The 17,010-nt window shown below is 38.0% G+C and overlaps 3 protein-coding genes across 3 annotated transcripts; 2 read left to right on the forward strand and 1 right to left on the reverse strand.

The window, feature by feature from the left end:
* The first annotated feature begins 103 nt into the window (after positions 1-103).
* Positions 104-1,066, forward strand: LOC128119677 (olfactory receptor 10A4-like). The gene has a single exon (XM_052753113.1). It carries the CDS (start codon positions 104-106, stop codon positions 1,064-1,066), a length of 963 nt encoding a protein of 320 aa, XP_052609073.1.
* An 11,447-nt stretch (positions 1,067-12,513) lies between these two features.
* On the forward strand, positions 12,514-13,461 carry LOC128120082 (olfactory receptor 6C74-like). Its single transcript, XM_052753836.1, has one exon. The coding sequence runs from the start codon at positions 12,523-12,525 to the stop codon at positions 13,459-13,461; it is 939 nt and encodes a 312-aa protein (XP_052609796.1). The 5' UTR covers positions 12,514-12,522.
* Positions 13,462-15,678: 2,217 nt separating this feature from the next.
* Tmem243 (transmembrane protein 243) lies at positions 15,679-16,020 on the reverse strand. Its single transcript, XM_052753750.1, is given in 4 exon segments — positions 15,679-15,821; positions 15,824-15,892; positions 15,895-15,957; positions 15,960-16,020. Coding segments are annotated over 4 exon segments (336 nt in total).
* Between the last annotated feature and the right edge of the window lie 990 nt (positions 16,021-17,010).

Here is a 17,010-nt window from a genome sequence, read left to right on the forward strand (position 1 = left end):
TAGCACACTGGTAGTGGAAGAGTTCCATTGCTGAGGGTGATTGGCACTGATCACTGCTGACTGTGTCCCTTGGAACTTTCTGCCTGCTCTTTTGTCTTCACGGATGTCTGACTCTGAGCTCGTGAGGAATGGAAGCCTGTCTCTCTGCACTGAATTCACATTGGTGGCCTTTTCTTCTCTAGCAGAGCTGCAGCTTGTCCTCTTCTTTGTGTTCTTGGTTATCTATTTGTTTACTGTGGGAGGAAATCTCCTCATCATCTGTGTGATCTGGGCCACCCCTTCCCTGCACACTCCCATGTACTTCTTCCTGATCAACCTCTCCTTTCTGGAGATGTGTTATATCAGCAGTGTGGTGCCTCAGATGCTGGTGCACCTACTGGTGCATCCCAAGACCATAAGTGTGGGAGGCTGTGCAGCTCAGATGTATGTATTCACCATCTTGGGACTGACAGAATGCTGCCTGCTGGCAGCCATGGCTTATGATCGCTTTGTGGCTATTTGTTACCCACTGCATTACACTCTGCAGATGGGTCCTTCTGTCTGCTTGAAGTTGGCTGGGATGTCTTGGATGACTGGAACAGTGGTGGAGTCTGTCCAGACCACATGGATCTTCACTCTGCCTTTCTGTGGAGCAGGAAAAATTCAGCATTTCTTTTGTGACATCATGCCTGTGGTGAAACTGGCATGTGTGGATACCTCCCAGAACGAAATTGTGCTATTTATCGTTTCCCTGATCTTCATTATGAGTCCCTGTCTCTTTATTCTGTGCTCCTATGTGCGCATCCTTCTGACCATCTTGAGAATGCCTTCAGCAGCAGGCAGACACAAAGCTTTCTCTACCTGTTCCTCTCACATTCTGGTCGTTTCTCTTTTCTATGGCACTGCCTTGTTCACTTATCTCCAACCCAAGAGTTCACACACCCCAGACACCGACAAGGCTACTGCTCTCATGTACACTGTGGTCACCCCTGCTCTGAATCCTGTTATCTACACTTTGAGGAACAAGGAAGTGAAAGAAGCCTTTCGAAAGGTAACACAGAAGAAGCTCCTTAGACAAATGGACTAGTTTCACCCCAGCAGCTGAAACTTTTACCTTTGTACAGAGAGTTTACTCTATTCTATGACCCCTCTAACATTTCATGTTGTTATTGAAGCACTGATACCCTAACAAATATGTTTAGTTTAGAGTTTTCAATGTAAACAACTAAAGAGTAACACATACTAGGATTATTTATTTGTTTAATCATTCATTCAAGTTTTTTATGGTATTTAGAATTGAACTCAATCTAAGACAGTGCACTGATATCAAGCTAAATCTACTCTTTTTTTTTAACTTTGAACTTTCAGACAAGCCTTAAACTCACTCTGTAGTCAAGTTAGGCCTTGAATCCATGGTTTTCCTACCTCAGTCTCTTGAAAATCTGGGATTTTCCCTGAAATTTTGTTTAAAGCTTGGTCCTAGAAGATTCTCATGCCATTGCTTGCTCACCGTTGGCTAGTGCAGATTTATAGAAACACAGTAAGGAATTCCTGTATTTGTTATTCACCATATTAAAGAAGATGAAGGATGCGTAGAAATGGTAAAGAATTATCTTGTATAATGATTATTCTTGGTTGTCAACTTGACTACATCTGGAATTAACAAAAAACCCAAGCCATTGGGCACACCTGTGAAAGATTGTTTTTAGTTAATGGTATCATTTATGGTGGAATGATCCAGTTTAAATTCAGATCACTTGAAGGTGGAAGACCTACCTTTATTTTCACACCTTCTCATGGCAGACTATATAAAGGACAAGAAGAAACAAGCTTTTGTTCTTTGCCCTCTTCCTTGACTCTCCTGGCAAGTTTTTTCCTTCATTGTCACTAGAGTCTACTTCTTTGTGATTCCAGTGTAGACTGAAGACCAGATGAGACATCCAGACTTGTTGACTGAACAAATACTAGATTCTTAGACTTTGGGAGATAGCCATTTTGGACTGTCTGGACCACAGCCTCAAGGCACTCATATATATATATATTCTATCAGTTCTGTTCTTCTACAAAACCCTAACAGAGACTGTGGTCCCAGAAATGGTTCTAGTGAAACAGAATTGTAAGGATGAATTTTAAGTATGTTAAGTATGTCTGGGAATTTGCCAATACCTACGGTTACTGGAAACTCCCCAGGTAGTATGAAAAATACTGAAAGCCCATGGTTAGCAATCTTTGAAAGGCTTGCTGCACAGAATAAGGAATTCAGTGACTCTGAATATAGAACTTTTAACAATTGATTGAAAAAATAAGGAAAATAATGATGCTGGCTGCTTCCTTCTAGCATTTCTGGATAAGTTGACAATAGAAAAAAATGATTTTAAGGATAAAATTAACCAATTTCTATTATCTCAGAATACAGTGGCAAATGGAAAAGAGTGAACTCAATGAAACAATCACCTAGATCCAGATTGCATAAACAATCTAAAGGTTTCTAAGTGTGCTTTGGAAGGGAATCTTCTCTCTGGCAGCCATAGAACTCAAGTTGTGGAATATCAAATCTATGCCCTCATAATAAGATTGGCTGAATTACAATTAAAAAGTCAAGTCCCAGTCTCAGAGGTGTCAGTTCTTAAAGTAAGGGCACTGATTGGTAAGGATGGGATCCTGTAACTTGGAGTGGAGATGCGTGGGAAGACCTTGCTGAAGCTGTGGACTTTGTACATTCTGATTTTGAAGGGTTTATGTCACTTGAGGAAGTAATCTCTCCATCCTTAGCAGAGGATGTATTCCAATCCCCACCTCTTGTGGCAATTAATCCTTCATTGTCAACCAAACAGCAGTAAATGTCCCTAAAGGAGATGCCAGGCAAGAAAATACTGATGTCTCTCAGGGCCCTTCAGTAGTTACCTCTAGATCTATAACCAGACTCAGAGTAGGCAGGCTCCCAGATGGGAGATAGAAAGTTAGTCCTTGAGGAGGTGTTCCATACTACTAGAGTTTCTAATTCATTAAAACAGAAATTGGTGTGCAAATGGATTTTAAAAGATGTACTGGACATAGATATCCTCAATGATCTGTCCTAAGTGACAGGGGTGTCTTATCTCCTTAGGTTCCAGATCTGCCCCGAAATAGAATCACAGGCTTGAACACTTGGGTATATAGAAAACGTTTCTAACCATGACATTTTTAATGCAAAATGATATAGTCACTCTCGATTAAAAAACATTAATTTTTATCGATGTAACTGGAGTCTTTCTGTATAAAAACCATATCTTCATTTGATGGGGGAATGTCTTTCTGTACACTGCGAATATGTGTGACTCTGATCGGTTGATTAATAAAGCTGTTTGGTTTATGGCAAGGCAGCTTAGCGGCAGGTGGAAAATTCAAAAGGGAGAGACAGGAAGAAGGCAGAGAGAGAAGCCAGCCTGCCATCCAGGGAGCAGCATGTAATGGCATACAGGTAAAACCACAGAAAACGTGGCAACATATAGATTAACAGAAATGGGCATAGGAGTTAGTCAGTGGTAGGCCTGAGCTAATGTCCAAGCAGTTTTAATTAATATAAGCCTCTGTGTGTTTACTTGGGTCTGAGTGGTGGCAGACTGGGTGAGACACAGGAAACACTTCAGCTACATTTATTAGTTATCAATATTTTGCGAATTCATGTTCCTAAAAGCATCTCTATGGTAATGATAAGAATCTTTATTCATAATGAAGAGAATCAATTCATACTATCTTCAAGAGGTAAAGGGTGAAACATGTGTGATATATCCATATGCTGGGATCATTAACAATTAAATAAATGTTAGGATTGCGAAGGCATATATGAATTTTAAATACATAGTGACTGAATAAAAAAGGAAGGATTGAACAGAAGTATACTAAGGGAATTGGTTCCATTTAAATAAAATTTTAGGAGACATAAGCTCATACAGAGGAAACTTACAAATCAGTGTTTGTCAGGATTTTGGTAGAGGGTTTTAACAATTGTGGATCTTGAAATTACACTGAGTGATGCATTCATTCTCTAGAATATCTTCAGTTTGACAGTTTTCAATACACAACCTGCTCAGCAAAGAAATAGTAACATCTATCTCACTCAGTTCTTCTTGGTGCATGTACCCAGGTTCTGGCTAATGGAAACAATTGTCTGTAAAAAAATATTTCTCAACTCATTGTTCTGGAAAGCAGTCAAGAATACAGTAATAAATGACTATGAGAACATATTTTGAAATTTAACATTGCATCATTATCCTTTTCATTAATGATGCATTCTTCTTTCTCTTTTTTTTTTTTTTTTTTTTTTTTTTTTTGGTTTTTCGAGACAGGGTTTCTCTGTGTAGCTTTGCGCCTTTCCTGGAACTCACTTGGTAGCCCAGGCTGGCCTCGAACTCACAGAGATCTGCCTGGCTCTGCCTCCCAAGTGCTGGGATTAAAGGCGTGCGCCACCACCGCCCGGCACATTCTTCTTTCTCTTAACTGCAGACCCATAGCATTCTGCTAGTGTAGTCTCCAGACAGGAAATAAGAAGTCTTCTACTTGATCTTGTCCCCCTCAGTTCCTCAGACCTGGAAGGTGAGGTCTAGAGAGAGGTATTTGGATCACAGGGTAGAGCCCCAGAAGAGAATCAATACCTATCTCTGCTTTCTGTTGTGAGTTAAATGGTACAGCCTCCTGATCTTGGACTTTCTAGCCTTCAGAAATTTTAACCAAAATAAAACTGTTTTCTTTATATGCACTCTGTTTTTGATATTTGCCATATACATCTTTTATCATATTGTTGTATCAACATCTTCACTAAGTAAACAAAATCTTGAATATTTATCTGATAGAGAAACAGAAAACAGACAAAGAAATAGAGTTAAAGAATTCCAACTTGAGGCTGGGAGGTGGTGGCACACACCTTTGATCCCAGCACTTGGGAGGCAGAGGCAGGTGGATCTCTGTGAGTTCAAGGCCAGCCTGGTCTACAGAGCGAGATCCAGGACAGATACGAAAACTACACAGAGAAACCCTGTCTCGAAAAACAAAACAAAACAAAAAAGAATTCCAACTTGAATTAAATTTTATAAAAATAAACTTGTCCCTCATTTTCCTGAACATTCCAGGTGAGAGTCTTGTGTGGTGGGGGAAAGGGATGAGGATGTAGTTTCATGGATCCCCTGGATTGGTAGAACTATAGGTGAAGAAATCTTTGCTTTAAAAGTATGGGAATAAGTATTAACATTTTTGCCTTGCAGAACTCTCTGGAGACTTTTTTCTAGAAGTAAATGTCCTGTGCACAGCTAAATGGCTTCAGGAGACTTACTTCAACTGACTGATGTGTATGAAATCCTCCACCAGAAGATTTTGTCAGGATATTGGGGAAAATGGGGACTGCTACAGTTCTTTTCTGGTTCCAATTTCATCTATGCAATTTCCAAACAAAACACCTCCAGACATCCTCACCAGGCTATTCTTAGTCATAGAACAAGACAGCCTATGTCACATAACATGGTCAGAGTAAATTGATTATGTTAATTTTATTGTCAACCCTTTAAAACTGAATTGGTAGTCCAAGATATACCAGTGAGGTACACAGTGATGTAGGAAACAATTCAAGCCTAATACAGGCACATAAACAATTAGAATTAAATACCTAACTAATGGTTATTTTCTTAAATGTTATAGCAAACCCTTCTCAAAGCAATTTATACTCAAGTCTCTAGTCATTGTTTTTCTAAGCACATTTTTTCATTTTGTTTTTATTTGTTTTTACAAGTAACATTTATTGACAGAATAGGTTATATTTAGGAATATATGTATACACATATATGCATACACACACACACACACACACACACACACACACACACACACACACATATATATATATATATATATATATATATAATAACTATTAGTGGAAAAGAGGCCATAAATCTGAAGGAGAATGGGCAGGGGTATGGGGCAGGGTTTGGAGGGAGGAAAGGGAAGGGAGAAATGTTGTAATTATAAATAAATAAATAACATAACATAACATAAAATGATATATATCATTGCTATATATGTTATGCTTATATTTACATATATACACACATATATATAATGCAAAGCTATTCATGTGTCTACTTGAGTATTAACCTTTTTCTTTTATATTGAAAATAGATTTTTCTCTCATACATCACAACCACAGTTTTCCCTCCCTCCACTCCTCCTAGCTCCCCCTCCATTTCTACTTCAGAAAAGAGCAGACCTCCAAGAGAGGACAGACAAACAGGACAAAACAAGATACAATAAGACTAGGTAAAAGTTTATCATTTACTTAACAGCTAATATGTTGAAGATGGACAAGGTAACCCAATAGGAGGAAAAGAGTCTCAAAAGCAGGCAAAAGAGTCAGAAATACACCCACTACTACTGTTAGGAATCCTATAAAAACACCAAGCTAACAATCATAACATATATGCAGAGGACCTGGTGTAGACCTATGCAGGTCCTATGTTTGCTGCTTTAGTCTCTGTGAGCCCATGAGAGCCCTGCTTAATTGATTCAGTGAGCCATAGTCTCATGTTATTCTCCATCATCCCTCTGACTCCTACAGTCTTTTCTTTCCCTCTTCCTATGGGTTCCCCCATCTTTGAGGGGAGAAACCTGGTAGAAACCTTCAATTTAGACTCTCTCCTCATAATGTCTGGCTGTGATTCTCCACACCTGCTCCCATCTGCTGCTACAGGAAGCCTCTCTGATGATGACTGGATAAGGCACCAATCTATAGCAGAATATCATTAGGAATCATTTCATTTGATTTTTTTTTTCAGATGTGTTTAGTTCCACTCTAGGTCTCTGGGCTATCCTGTCTCTGGTTCCTGGCCATCCAGGCAGTGTAGGGCGTGGACTCCCTCTTGTGGCTTTGAGTTAAACTAAACATTGCTGGCCACTTCCACAAGTTCTGCACCACTATTGCCCCAGCGAACCATGCAGGCAGGACAGATTGTAGGTGGGGGATTTTGTGGCTGGGTTGGTGTCCAGGTTTCTTCTTCCATAGCCTGAAAAGTAACTTCCCCCTCCAAAGAGACTAGAACTTAGGGGTGAAGACTCCAAGCTGGCATCAGCTCAATGTTCCTAAGTTCAATGGGCTGTGTAGAAGTTGTCTTTGACAAGGAGGTGAGCTGCCAGTTTTCAGAAAGGGACTTTCTATCCTAGCATCAGACTGGATGGTTTAGTGCTCTCCACGGGACCCCCAAGGCCAACAACTCAACTGAATGTAATCCAGACCAAACACTGGAAGACTTCCTTGGCTACAAAAGATGGCCAGTTCAGATTTCATACCCTCCATTACTAGGAGTTCCCACTAGGGTCATCCTCATGTATTCCAGGAAGTTTCCACTGCACTAGGTTTCCACACTGCCCCCCCCCAATGCCTCCCAATTCCAGTTGTCTCTCCCCACAGTCTCTCCCTCCACCCTCCCTACCATCTGATCCCTCCTGCTCCATCTCAGAATATATTCTGTTTCTCCTTCCTAGGGAGATCCATCCTTCCCATCTACAACCCTCCACTTTATCTAACCTCCCTAGGTCTGTGGATTGTAGCTTGGTTATCACTTACTTAATAGCTAATATCCACTTATAAGTGAATTCATACCATATTTGTCTTTCTAGGTCTGGGTTATGCAGAGGGAATCTTAGAAGGTCTTATTAATAAAATCAAACCTGAGGCCAGTTATTGGGGTGAATACTGGAAGATCAGAGAAACAGAACAAGCCACAGCTAACCTCACCTGGCCAACTTCTCAGCTGATCTTGTTTCCTCAGATTGGAAGCCTCTGTGTCCTCATATCTGAATGGCTCTCAGCTGAACTATGCTGCTCAAAACCTAAAACCTTAACCAGCCAAATGCTTAACCAGCCAAATGCTTCTAGTTTCTGGTCCTCACGCCTTATATACCTTTCTGCTTTCTACCATCACTCCCTAGGATTAAAGGCTCACTTTCTGGGATTAAAGGCGTGAGTCACCATGCTTGGCTATATCCTTGAACAGATGGATTTCTGCCTCTGGAATGCTAGGATTAAATGTGTGTGCTACCACTGCCTATCCTAAGTATCTAGTGGCTTTTCTGTTCTCTGACCCCAGTTAAGTTTATTAGGGTACACAATATTTTGGGGAACACAATGCCACCATAGGGTTACCTTATTTAGGATGATTTATTTTTCTAGTTGCATCCATTTGCCTACAAATTTCATGATGTCATTTTTTAACAGCTGAGTAATAGCCAATTGTGTAACTATACCACATTTTGTTATCCATTCTTCAGTTGAAGGACACCTAGGTTGTTTCCAGTTTCTGGCTACTATGAATAACACCACCATGAACATAGTGGAGTAAGTGTCCTTGTGGTAGGATGGAGGTCATTTGGGTATATACCCAAGGTGGTATAGCTTGAGGTAGATCAATTCCCAGTTTAGTTTTCTGAGGAACCATCATATTGATTTCCATAGTGGTTGAACAAGTTTGCACTCCCACCAGCAATGGAGGAATGCTCCTCTTGCTCCACATCCTCGCCAGCATGAGCTGACACTTGTGTTATTGACCTTAGCCATTCTGACAGGTGCAAGATGGAATCTCAAAGTACTTTTGATTAGCATTTCCCTGTGGCTAAGGATGTTGAACATTTCTTTAATCATTTCTCAGCCATCTGAGACTATTCTGTTGAGAATTCTCTGTTTTTAAAAATATAGATTGTCTGGGGAGAACATCTGGATAACATGAAAAGTGCTGAATCCAAGGGAAATGTTGTTATGAATCTCAAATTCTCATGAGAATTTTCATTGTCTCTTTAAATGTTGATTCAGGAAGTAAGCACATGAAAACTCCCTAAGATTGAGGTTGATTCGTATTATATGGCAGTGTGGACAATAAGTAGAAAATGATTCAATGCATGGACCACATCACTGCAGTAAAAAGAGGACTTAAACACAAAAATCTTCCTGTAAAACTATTGCTAACAAAATTGTCTACATGATTGTCTTAATAGGTGAGTAACACACATCATATATTGTAGTTTAATGGCAAATGCATTCAGAGAGGAATGCAATGTCTCTATTAATATCAGCAACTTGATCAAACAGTTTAGTATGAGCAGTCTGGTCCAAGTACATTTATGCTAGTATCTCTACCTTTTTACGATATGTGTAGGGGTGTGTGTGTGTATATGTGTTTGTGTGTGTGTGTGTGTGTGTGTGTGTGTGTGTGTGTGTGTGGTGTGTTTCAAATAAATGCTTGTACTTTTTAGATGTTTACACTGTTATTTGGGATTCATAAAGATAAAAACATTTGCAAAAGTTAAAAAATATTTTCTGATAGGTATATTTAATTCATTTAAAAATTTTCTATTGAACAATTGATGTTTTGATCACCTTTAAACTTTAATAGAGAAAATAAGATAAAACCTTTCACTGTAGTGATAATTATAACTAAAAACTTTTTCCATTTTAAATTAATCTGATACTCAAAATGGGTGATATGACTAAATGTAAGTTCATTCCTAGATTTGACTTGAATGTTAATTCTACTTTTTTCAGAGTATTTTTGTGAAATTGTTGGTATGTGTGATTGAAGTTGGAGAAATGAATGATCTTAAATAATAACACTGTGATTTCTGTGGTATATATACACAAATTCCTACATTTTTTGTCATTGAGGTAATCTGTGTACACAAAGAAAGCATGTAAGAGATGCCTTCATGAATCTCTGAATGTGAGGGAACATCTAATAAATGATGGTCTCTTCAGCCATGTTTGTTGACTGGGATGGTATGCACAGTTCTGACAGCAGAACGCTCCTCGTAGCTTCTAAGTAGATTATGGGTTTACCAGCACTTTGCCTCAGTTCTCCTCACTATTCTGGAAATGTTTTATTCCATTTCTGTTTCTCAGTCTAAGACTATCATAGAGTCCAAATGTTTCCTGTAAACATTTCTTAATATTATCTGAAACAAGTATTCTTTGCACTTGAATATCTGTTTGCTTGTTTTTTATCTGTGACCTCTCTTGGAACTAATATATACATTAGAGGTTGAAAATAATTAACATAATATCCTGAAGACAAAAACTAATATTGTAGAATGTCATGCCCTTGATGGAAATGTAAGCATCTACATGTGAAGATCCCAGCTAAGAGGTTTTCCCAAGAGATATTATTACTTCTAATACTAGACATCCAACTTACTGGCTATGTAAATCTAAGCAATTTTATTTATTAATAGCACCATTTCAATATATACAGGTATCTACATCACTTGTTAATATCTTTCCTCATAGTTCCCACTCTTTCTTCTCCTCTCCTCTCCCCTTGACATTCTATTTCCCTGTAAAGCCCAAAGTCTTATGTAGACTAGTCAAGCACTCTGACACTGAGCTATATCCCCAATTACATAATTTTTCATTAACTGAATGTTTTTTTTTCGGTTTTTCGAGACAGGGTTTCTCTGTGTAGCTTTGTGGCTTTCCTGGAACTCGCTTTGTAGACTAGGCTGGCCATGAACTCACAGAGATTCTCCTGCCTCTGCCTCCCGAGTGCTGGGATTAAGGGTGTGTGCCACCACCGCCCGGCTCATTAACTGAATGTTAACTAGAGATTTTAATATTATTATGAGGGAAAACATGTCAACTAAAATTTGAGTCATGTTATTTGATAATACAATACTTTTAAAATTTATATTATTCATATATATAATTTTTATATATTAAGTGCTTTATAAATTTACCAAATAATCCTTCTCTTTTGTAGGTCATGTATTCATTTTGTCAATCTCTTCATAAGATGAACCAGGAAAATATAAGCTTTAGACATACATAAAGAGAGGTTTAAAGATTCAAAAAAATCACATTTGCTTCACACACACACACACACACACACACACACACACACTCCTTTAAAATTTTCCTTTTCAAGCTCATTTCCCATCTCTAAATAGCTTATATCTCAGATATTTCCACACAGATTTTTATCCTCTCACCTCATACAACCTCCTAAAACTGTATTTACATGTTTCTCCCTGTCTGGTGCACCTGCCACTCAAGATTTATTTTCTTGATACTAGAATCATAAGAAATCACAATGGTTTACTATGGACACTGATAGTATCAAACTGTTCCTAATAAAGTGGTATGGGAAGGAAAATTCAACAGTATATAGGGTGACAGCAGAAATCTTTAAGCAATAGAAATAGTAATAGAAACTGTAAAGAAAATTATTCCAAATTACTGAATTCAGTAGAAACTATAAACATTACTTCAATGATTTGTTTTCAATTTTGAAACTGCATCACTGCCATGGAAGTAGTGAAGTGGAAATCAGACAGTTCAGCTGGATGAGCTGAGTAAACTGTAAAGGTATACTGGCCCTAGTGCTGCTTTTCTCTCTCCTTCTTTTCTTCCCCCACTCCCTTCCCCTCCCTCCCTCTCTCCTCTTTCTCCCTTCTACTCCTTTTCAATATAGACCACTGCATGTCAAGTGACTAATGTCACTGAATTTCTTTGAAAATATTTAATATTGTAGTAAATTAAACATCTTTAAGTGAACTAGAAATATGACTTGCCATCCTAACTGTTGTATGCTCAAGAAACAAAACAGCTTTTTTTGTCTTCTAGTGTCATCTTTTCATTGAAAAAAAATTTTTCAAATGGACTCCCGGGGGTCAGGGAGAGGGTAAGGCTTGGGGGATAGCAGGAGGAGGGATGGATGTGTGATTGGTATGTAAAATGAATAAAAAAATTCTTAGAGAAAAAATATATTGAAATAAATAGAAAAAAATCTTTTCATTTTGCATACTAACTACAGTTCCCCCTCCCTCTCCTCCTCTTGCCCCTCACCTTCCCCCACGGCACCTCTCATCCACTCCTCAGAGAGGGTAAGGCCTCCCATGGGGAGTCAATAAAACCTGGCATATCAAGTTGAGGCAGGACCAAGTCCCTCCCCCCTACATCAAGGCTGAGCAAGGCATCCCACCATAGGGAATGGGCTCTAAAAAGCCAGTTCATGCACCAGACCCAGAAAGAAAAACACGGTATGTACTCACTCATAAGTAGATATTAGATGTAAATCAATGGATAACCAGGCTACAATCCACAGCCCCAGAGAAGCTAGGTAACAAGGAGGACCCTAAGAGGGACACACATGGAATGCTAGGAAGGGAAAATAGGTAAGATCTCCTGGGTAAACTGGGGGCAGGGGGACAGGAGAGGATGAGAGATTCTAGGGTCTTTTAACTTCCTGATAATTCTTAAAAGAGATGAATAGATAACACCATCATATAGATTGTTCTAGAGTGAAATCAAAAGTAACTGTTAATTTTTGTCCAGATACCATGAAGCTATAAGCTACTATTTTCCTGGTACAGCTCTCTTTAGACCATGGATGAGCACTGTGTTGCTGTCTGAAACCTGGTCCTTGCAATGACAATGATATTTCAGCACTACTTATCACTAGGATAGTTCTGTAGTGATAACCTCCCTCCACCCATCTCTCTTGTCCTCTTAGACCAGCTAACAGCCAGAGGATCACAATGGGGAACCACACAAGGGTGACAGTTTTCATTCTAGCAGGTCTGACAGATGACCCACAGTGGAAAGTTGTGTTATTCGTCTTCCTGCTTCTTACCTATCTGCTCAGCATCACTGGCAATCTGATCATCATCTCACTCACCCTGGTGGATACTCACCTGAAGACCCCCATGTATTTTTTCCTTCGGAACTTTTCCTTCTTAGAGATATCCTACACTACCACATGCATCCCCAAATTGCTAGCTACAATGGCAACTGGGGACAAAACCATTTCTTATGGTAATTGTTTGACTCAAGTGTTCTTTGCTTTCCTACTTGGAGCATCAGAATTTTACTTGCTGGCAGCCATGTCCTATGACCGATATGTGGCCATCTGCAAGCCCCTGCACTACATGACCATCATGAACAACAAAGTCTGTGTGCAGCTGGTCCTCAGTTGTTGGCTTGCTGGCTTTTTTGTCATTTTTCCACCACTCCTGTTAGGCTTGAATCTTGACTTCTGTGCTTCCAACATCGTTGATCATTTCTACTGTGACACCACTCCACTCCTGCAGCTTTCCTGCACAGACACGCAGCTCCTGGAGATGATGGGGTTTGTCTCAGCTTTGGTGACACTCTTGATCACACTGGTAATGGTGGTAATATCCTACACCTACATTGCCCTGACAATTCTAAAAATCCCTTCAACCAGCCAGAGGAAGAAGGCATTCTCTACATGCTCTTCTCACATGATTGTGATATCCCTCTCTTATGGCAGCTGCATCTTCATGTATGTTAAACCATCAGTCAAGCAGAAAGTATCTATTTCCAAGGGAATTTCCGTGCTCAATACCTCAGTGGCACCACTTCTGAATCCCTTTATCTACACCTTGAGGAATCAGCAAGTGAAAAAAGCATTCATTAATACAATATACAGGATTGCATCTTTCTCAAAGAAATGACTATTCTACTTCATTATATGAAGGAAATGAAGAAAGAATATTTAAATAACACCAATGATACCTAAGATAAGTCTGCTTCAATTTCCTCTCCTTGTTTTGTTATTCATTTGCACATCTCAAAGAAAATTCTTACTCTTTAGAAGCAAATTTTATTTGTGTGAAGAGCAGGAAATTAACTAAACTTAGAGCTTTCCAATGTTAAAACAATGTACTACTATTGAGCTATGATCAGAGCTGTATGCAACCTAAAAATCCAAAGACTGGTTCCCCACTAAAACTCATCTTCCCCTTTTCTCTAAGTGGGAACTAAGAGAAATTGAACTTATTTTTCTATATCCTTTTGTCCTTTAAAATTCCCGTTATGACTTAGAATTTGAGTCAATTGTAGAGGGACTGCCCAACATGAATGAGCCTGATTTTGAACCCAACACTACAAAGTACATGGAAAACAAAATGAATTTTAAAATTCAAATTAGTGAAAACTATGAAATTCTGTTTTATTTTATATTTAATGGGAACATTACTATATTTTATTATTGTATATTTGTGATCATTTATAAGCAAAACACCAATATTACATAATATTTTTATTTACACCTTTCTAATTTTTAGTGTGTGTTTTACTCAAAGAAATTAAGGACTAGCAAAATGGGTTAGCAAGTTAGGGCCCTAGCTGCTAATAGTACTTGAGTCTTGTCCCTGTACCCACATGGTAAATAGACAGAACCAACTTCCTACAAGAGTTTCTCTGACCTCCTTCAAAAGTGGTGCTGTTTTCTCTTATATATAGACTCACTGACAAAATGAGTAAATAAAATGTAATAAATTTTTAAATTAAAAATTTGTAGCAGAATTTATCCATTATTGTGGTTACTCATCTTTGAAAATATATATATATATATGCATATGTACATATATGTATGATAATTGTTATAAAATATTTTATGGAATTTATTTTATAGCTATTTAAGACTTAAGTCTTATTTATATTCTACAAATGGTTCTAGCCATATCTAAATGTAAATGTGTTAGTCTTACTTGTTCGTTTGAATATTAGTAATAAAATGGGTATTGATGCCTTCAAAATTTTGAGTAGCTTACTATATTTTTTGAGATCATGGGAGATGATTTGTGAATGACTACTAAATAAAAACAATGCTAGCTCTATCATTTCAAAACTTGCTTATCTGATGTATATTTTAGACATAAGTTTATGATGGACATAAACAATGAACAAAGAGGAAAATATATACATGTGTAGGTGTCCCATTCAACTTGTGAAACAAAGTTTCAGAGTCAAGTCCTTCTCTTCAGGGAAATTTTTAGCTGTTGATCAAAATCCACAATGGATTATAAAGTTAATTTGTGTGTAGTTATCAAAATTTCACGAAAGTATAGTAGACAGTAATACTTTTGCAGCTATATACCTTATTTCATGAAATATTTCATAAATATATGTGTTTTTCTGTTTTACTTTTCACATTGTAGTTTTAAAAATGTGAATCAGTTTTAAATGTTAAAAATTTTCATTTCAAAAGTAAATATTGCTTGTTTTGTTTGAAAGTTACAATGTTTAAATGCAATCTCAGCTTCTGAAAGGAATTTTTTTTTTCAAGAAACATATTTTTCCTTCTTAAAGCAAGGTGGCATGGAGGCATAAGATGTATTTAGGAAGTGAAATTGCTTCAGGACAGTAGGTATCATCTTGTTCATAGAAAGGGTAGTAGTTCTTAGGGTATTATTATTGTACTTCATAACTTATATGTATTATGTTTTTTAATATACATTTACTCCTTCATAACTAAGATTTCCTGCAGTTTACCTAAAGTTTTGTGAAAGAAATTATGCTATGTTTTCACACTTTTAAAAACATCTTAATGTCTCTGAAATTCAGGCATGTGTTATTATAAGTGAGATGTACACTGTGGCTAGTTTTATTAGCAGTATTTTTCCTCCTGGTGCTTCATGAAGCTATATTTTCTGAGACATAACACTGATATCTACTTGAGTTCAAAGTCAAGAAAGCAGAGATCTATGTTTGTATCTTTAGCAGAGAACATCTAGATTGACAAGTAACATGAAAACCATGAAACTTCTGTAGAATGCTTATCAGCATGATTTTTACAAAATTATTCCCTTTCCTACCATAGTTTTCAGGAGTCCTGGTAAGTATTTCTTCTTGACAGTCTTACTCTATCACATTATATAAGTATAGGTTCATACATATAGATAACATGATGATATATAGTAAATTGGGTTTCTAATATTCTGATCTGAGTTTGATTGCTGATTCCAATAAACAAACATGCTGTTAGTGATGTTATTTAAGGAGATGCAGATAGAAAAATATATATTCAGCTGTTTGGAGGACAGCTGGGAAAAAGAACAGTACTGATCCATGTTAACAGAATCAACAAAGATGCCAAACTCTCACAAGCTGAAGGAAGACTTCATCCTTGCTAGACACCTCCACGCATACTGGTCTATTATTCAGAAAGAAGGGCCATAACTCTTATGGGTACAGTCTTTTAAGGTCTTCCTTGATAGTCTAAACCACATAAAGGTAAGTCCTGCTGATTCCTCAGGTCTCCCTTGGTGCACAGAGTTGTCACTCTGATAGAAAATACTGAGGAAGTGATTGTGGCATTCATTCCTTGAATGAAACTACCCATCCTGTGCCTGGTTCTGCTCATTAGAGCAGATCTGCTTCTCATAGCAGTCACTCTGCAGTTCTGTCCTAACAAGTCCCAGGCACAAAACCAGGGTTGGAATGCAGCTGGAGCTCTTACTGTACATGTAGAATGAAGAGTGAGCTATTTAGTCTTGTAATCTTCTTTGAGAGAAAATATGTCCATATTGTGAACAGGTGATGCTCTTCCCTAAGTTTCTCCATAACCTGTAAAAAAAGGGTGGTTTTTCAGACTCTTTCTCTGAGATATTCAGTTTGAGAAGCAGCTCTTGACTCTTTTGAGGATGGAATATGACTCTGGACATGGGTAGAGACATGGATGTAACCATCTTGTCTAGAAACACTGAAATCGAATAGACTGGCACATGGCTTATACTTGAGAATAGAAATGGTATTACTCTGTAAATTTATCAGGATGAATTGAGACTATAGGGTCACATGGGCACATTAAATATCTTATTAGAGAAACCACACCTAACAATTTTAGAATACTCTAGATCAAGGAAAGGATTTAATTCCCTAACTTGAGTATATAAGGAAGTGAATATCTCAAATTAGAATGGTAATGGACCCCCACCAACTTGTCATATGATTACCTTCAATAAAGGACCAACAGGCAGAAGATTCTTGACTGTCCCTTGGACTGTCATTCTCTGACAATGATTTGACCTATTTAATTGATATCTGCCTGTACCAGGAATTTTAACAGGTCTTATTAATAAAATCAAACCTGGAGCCAGGTATTGGGGTGAATGCTGGAAGATCAGAGAGACAGAACAAGTCACAGCCACCTCGCCTCACCAATTCCTCAGCTGATCCTGTTTCCTCAGATTGGAAGTCTCTGAGTCCTCATCCAAATG

This window comes from Peromyscus californicus, unplaced genomic scaffold, assembly GCF_007827085.1.
Source record: "Peromyscus californicus insignis strain IS unplaced genomic scaffold, ASM782708v3 Scaffold_24__1_contigs__length_46423439, whole genome shotgun sequence".
Classification (NCBI taxonomy): Eukaryota; Metazoa; Chordata; class Mammalia; order Rodentia; family Cricetidae; genus Peromyscus; species Peromyscus californicus.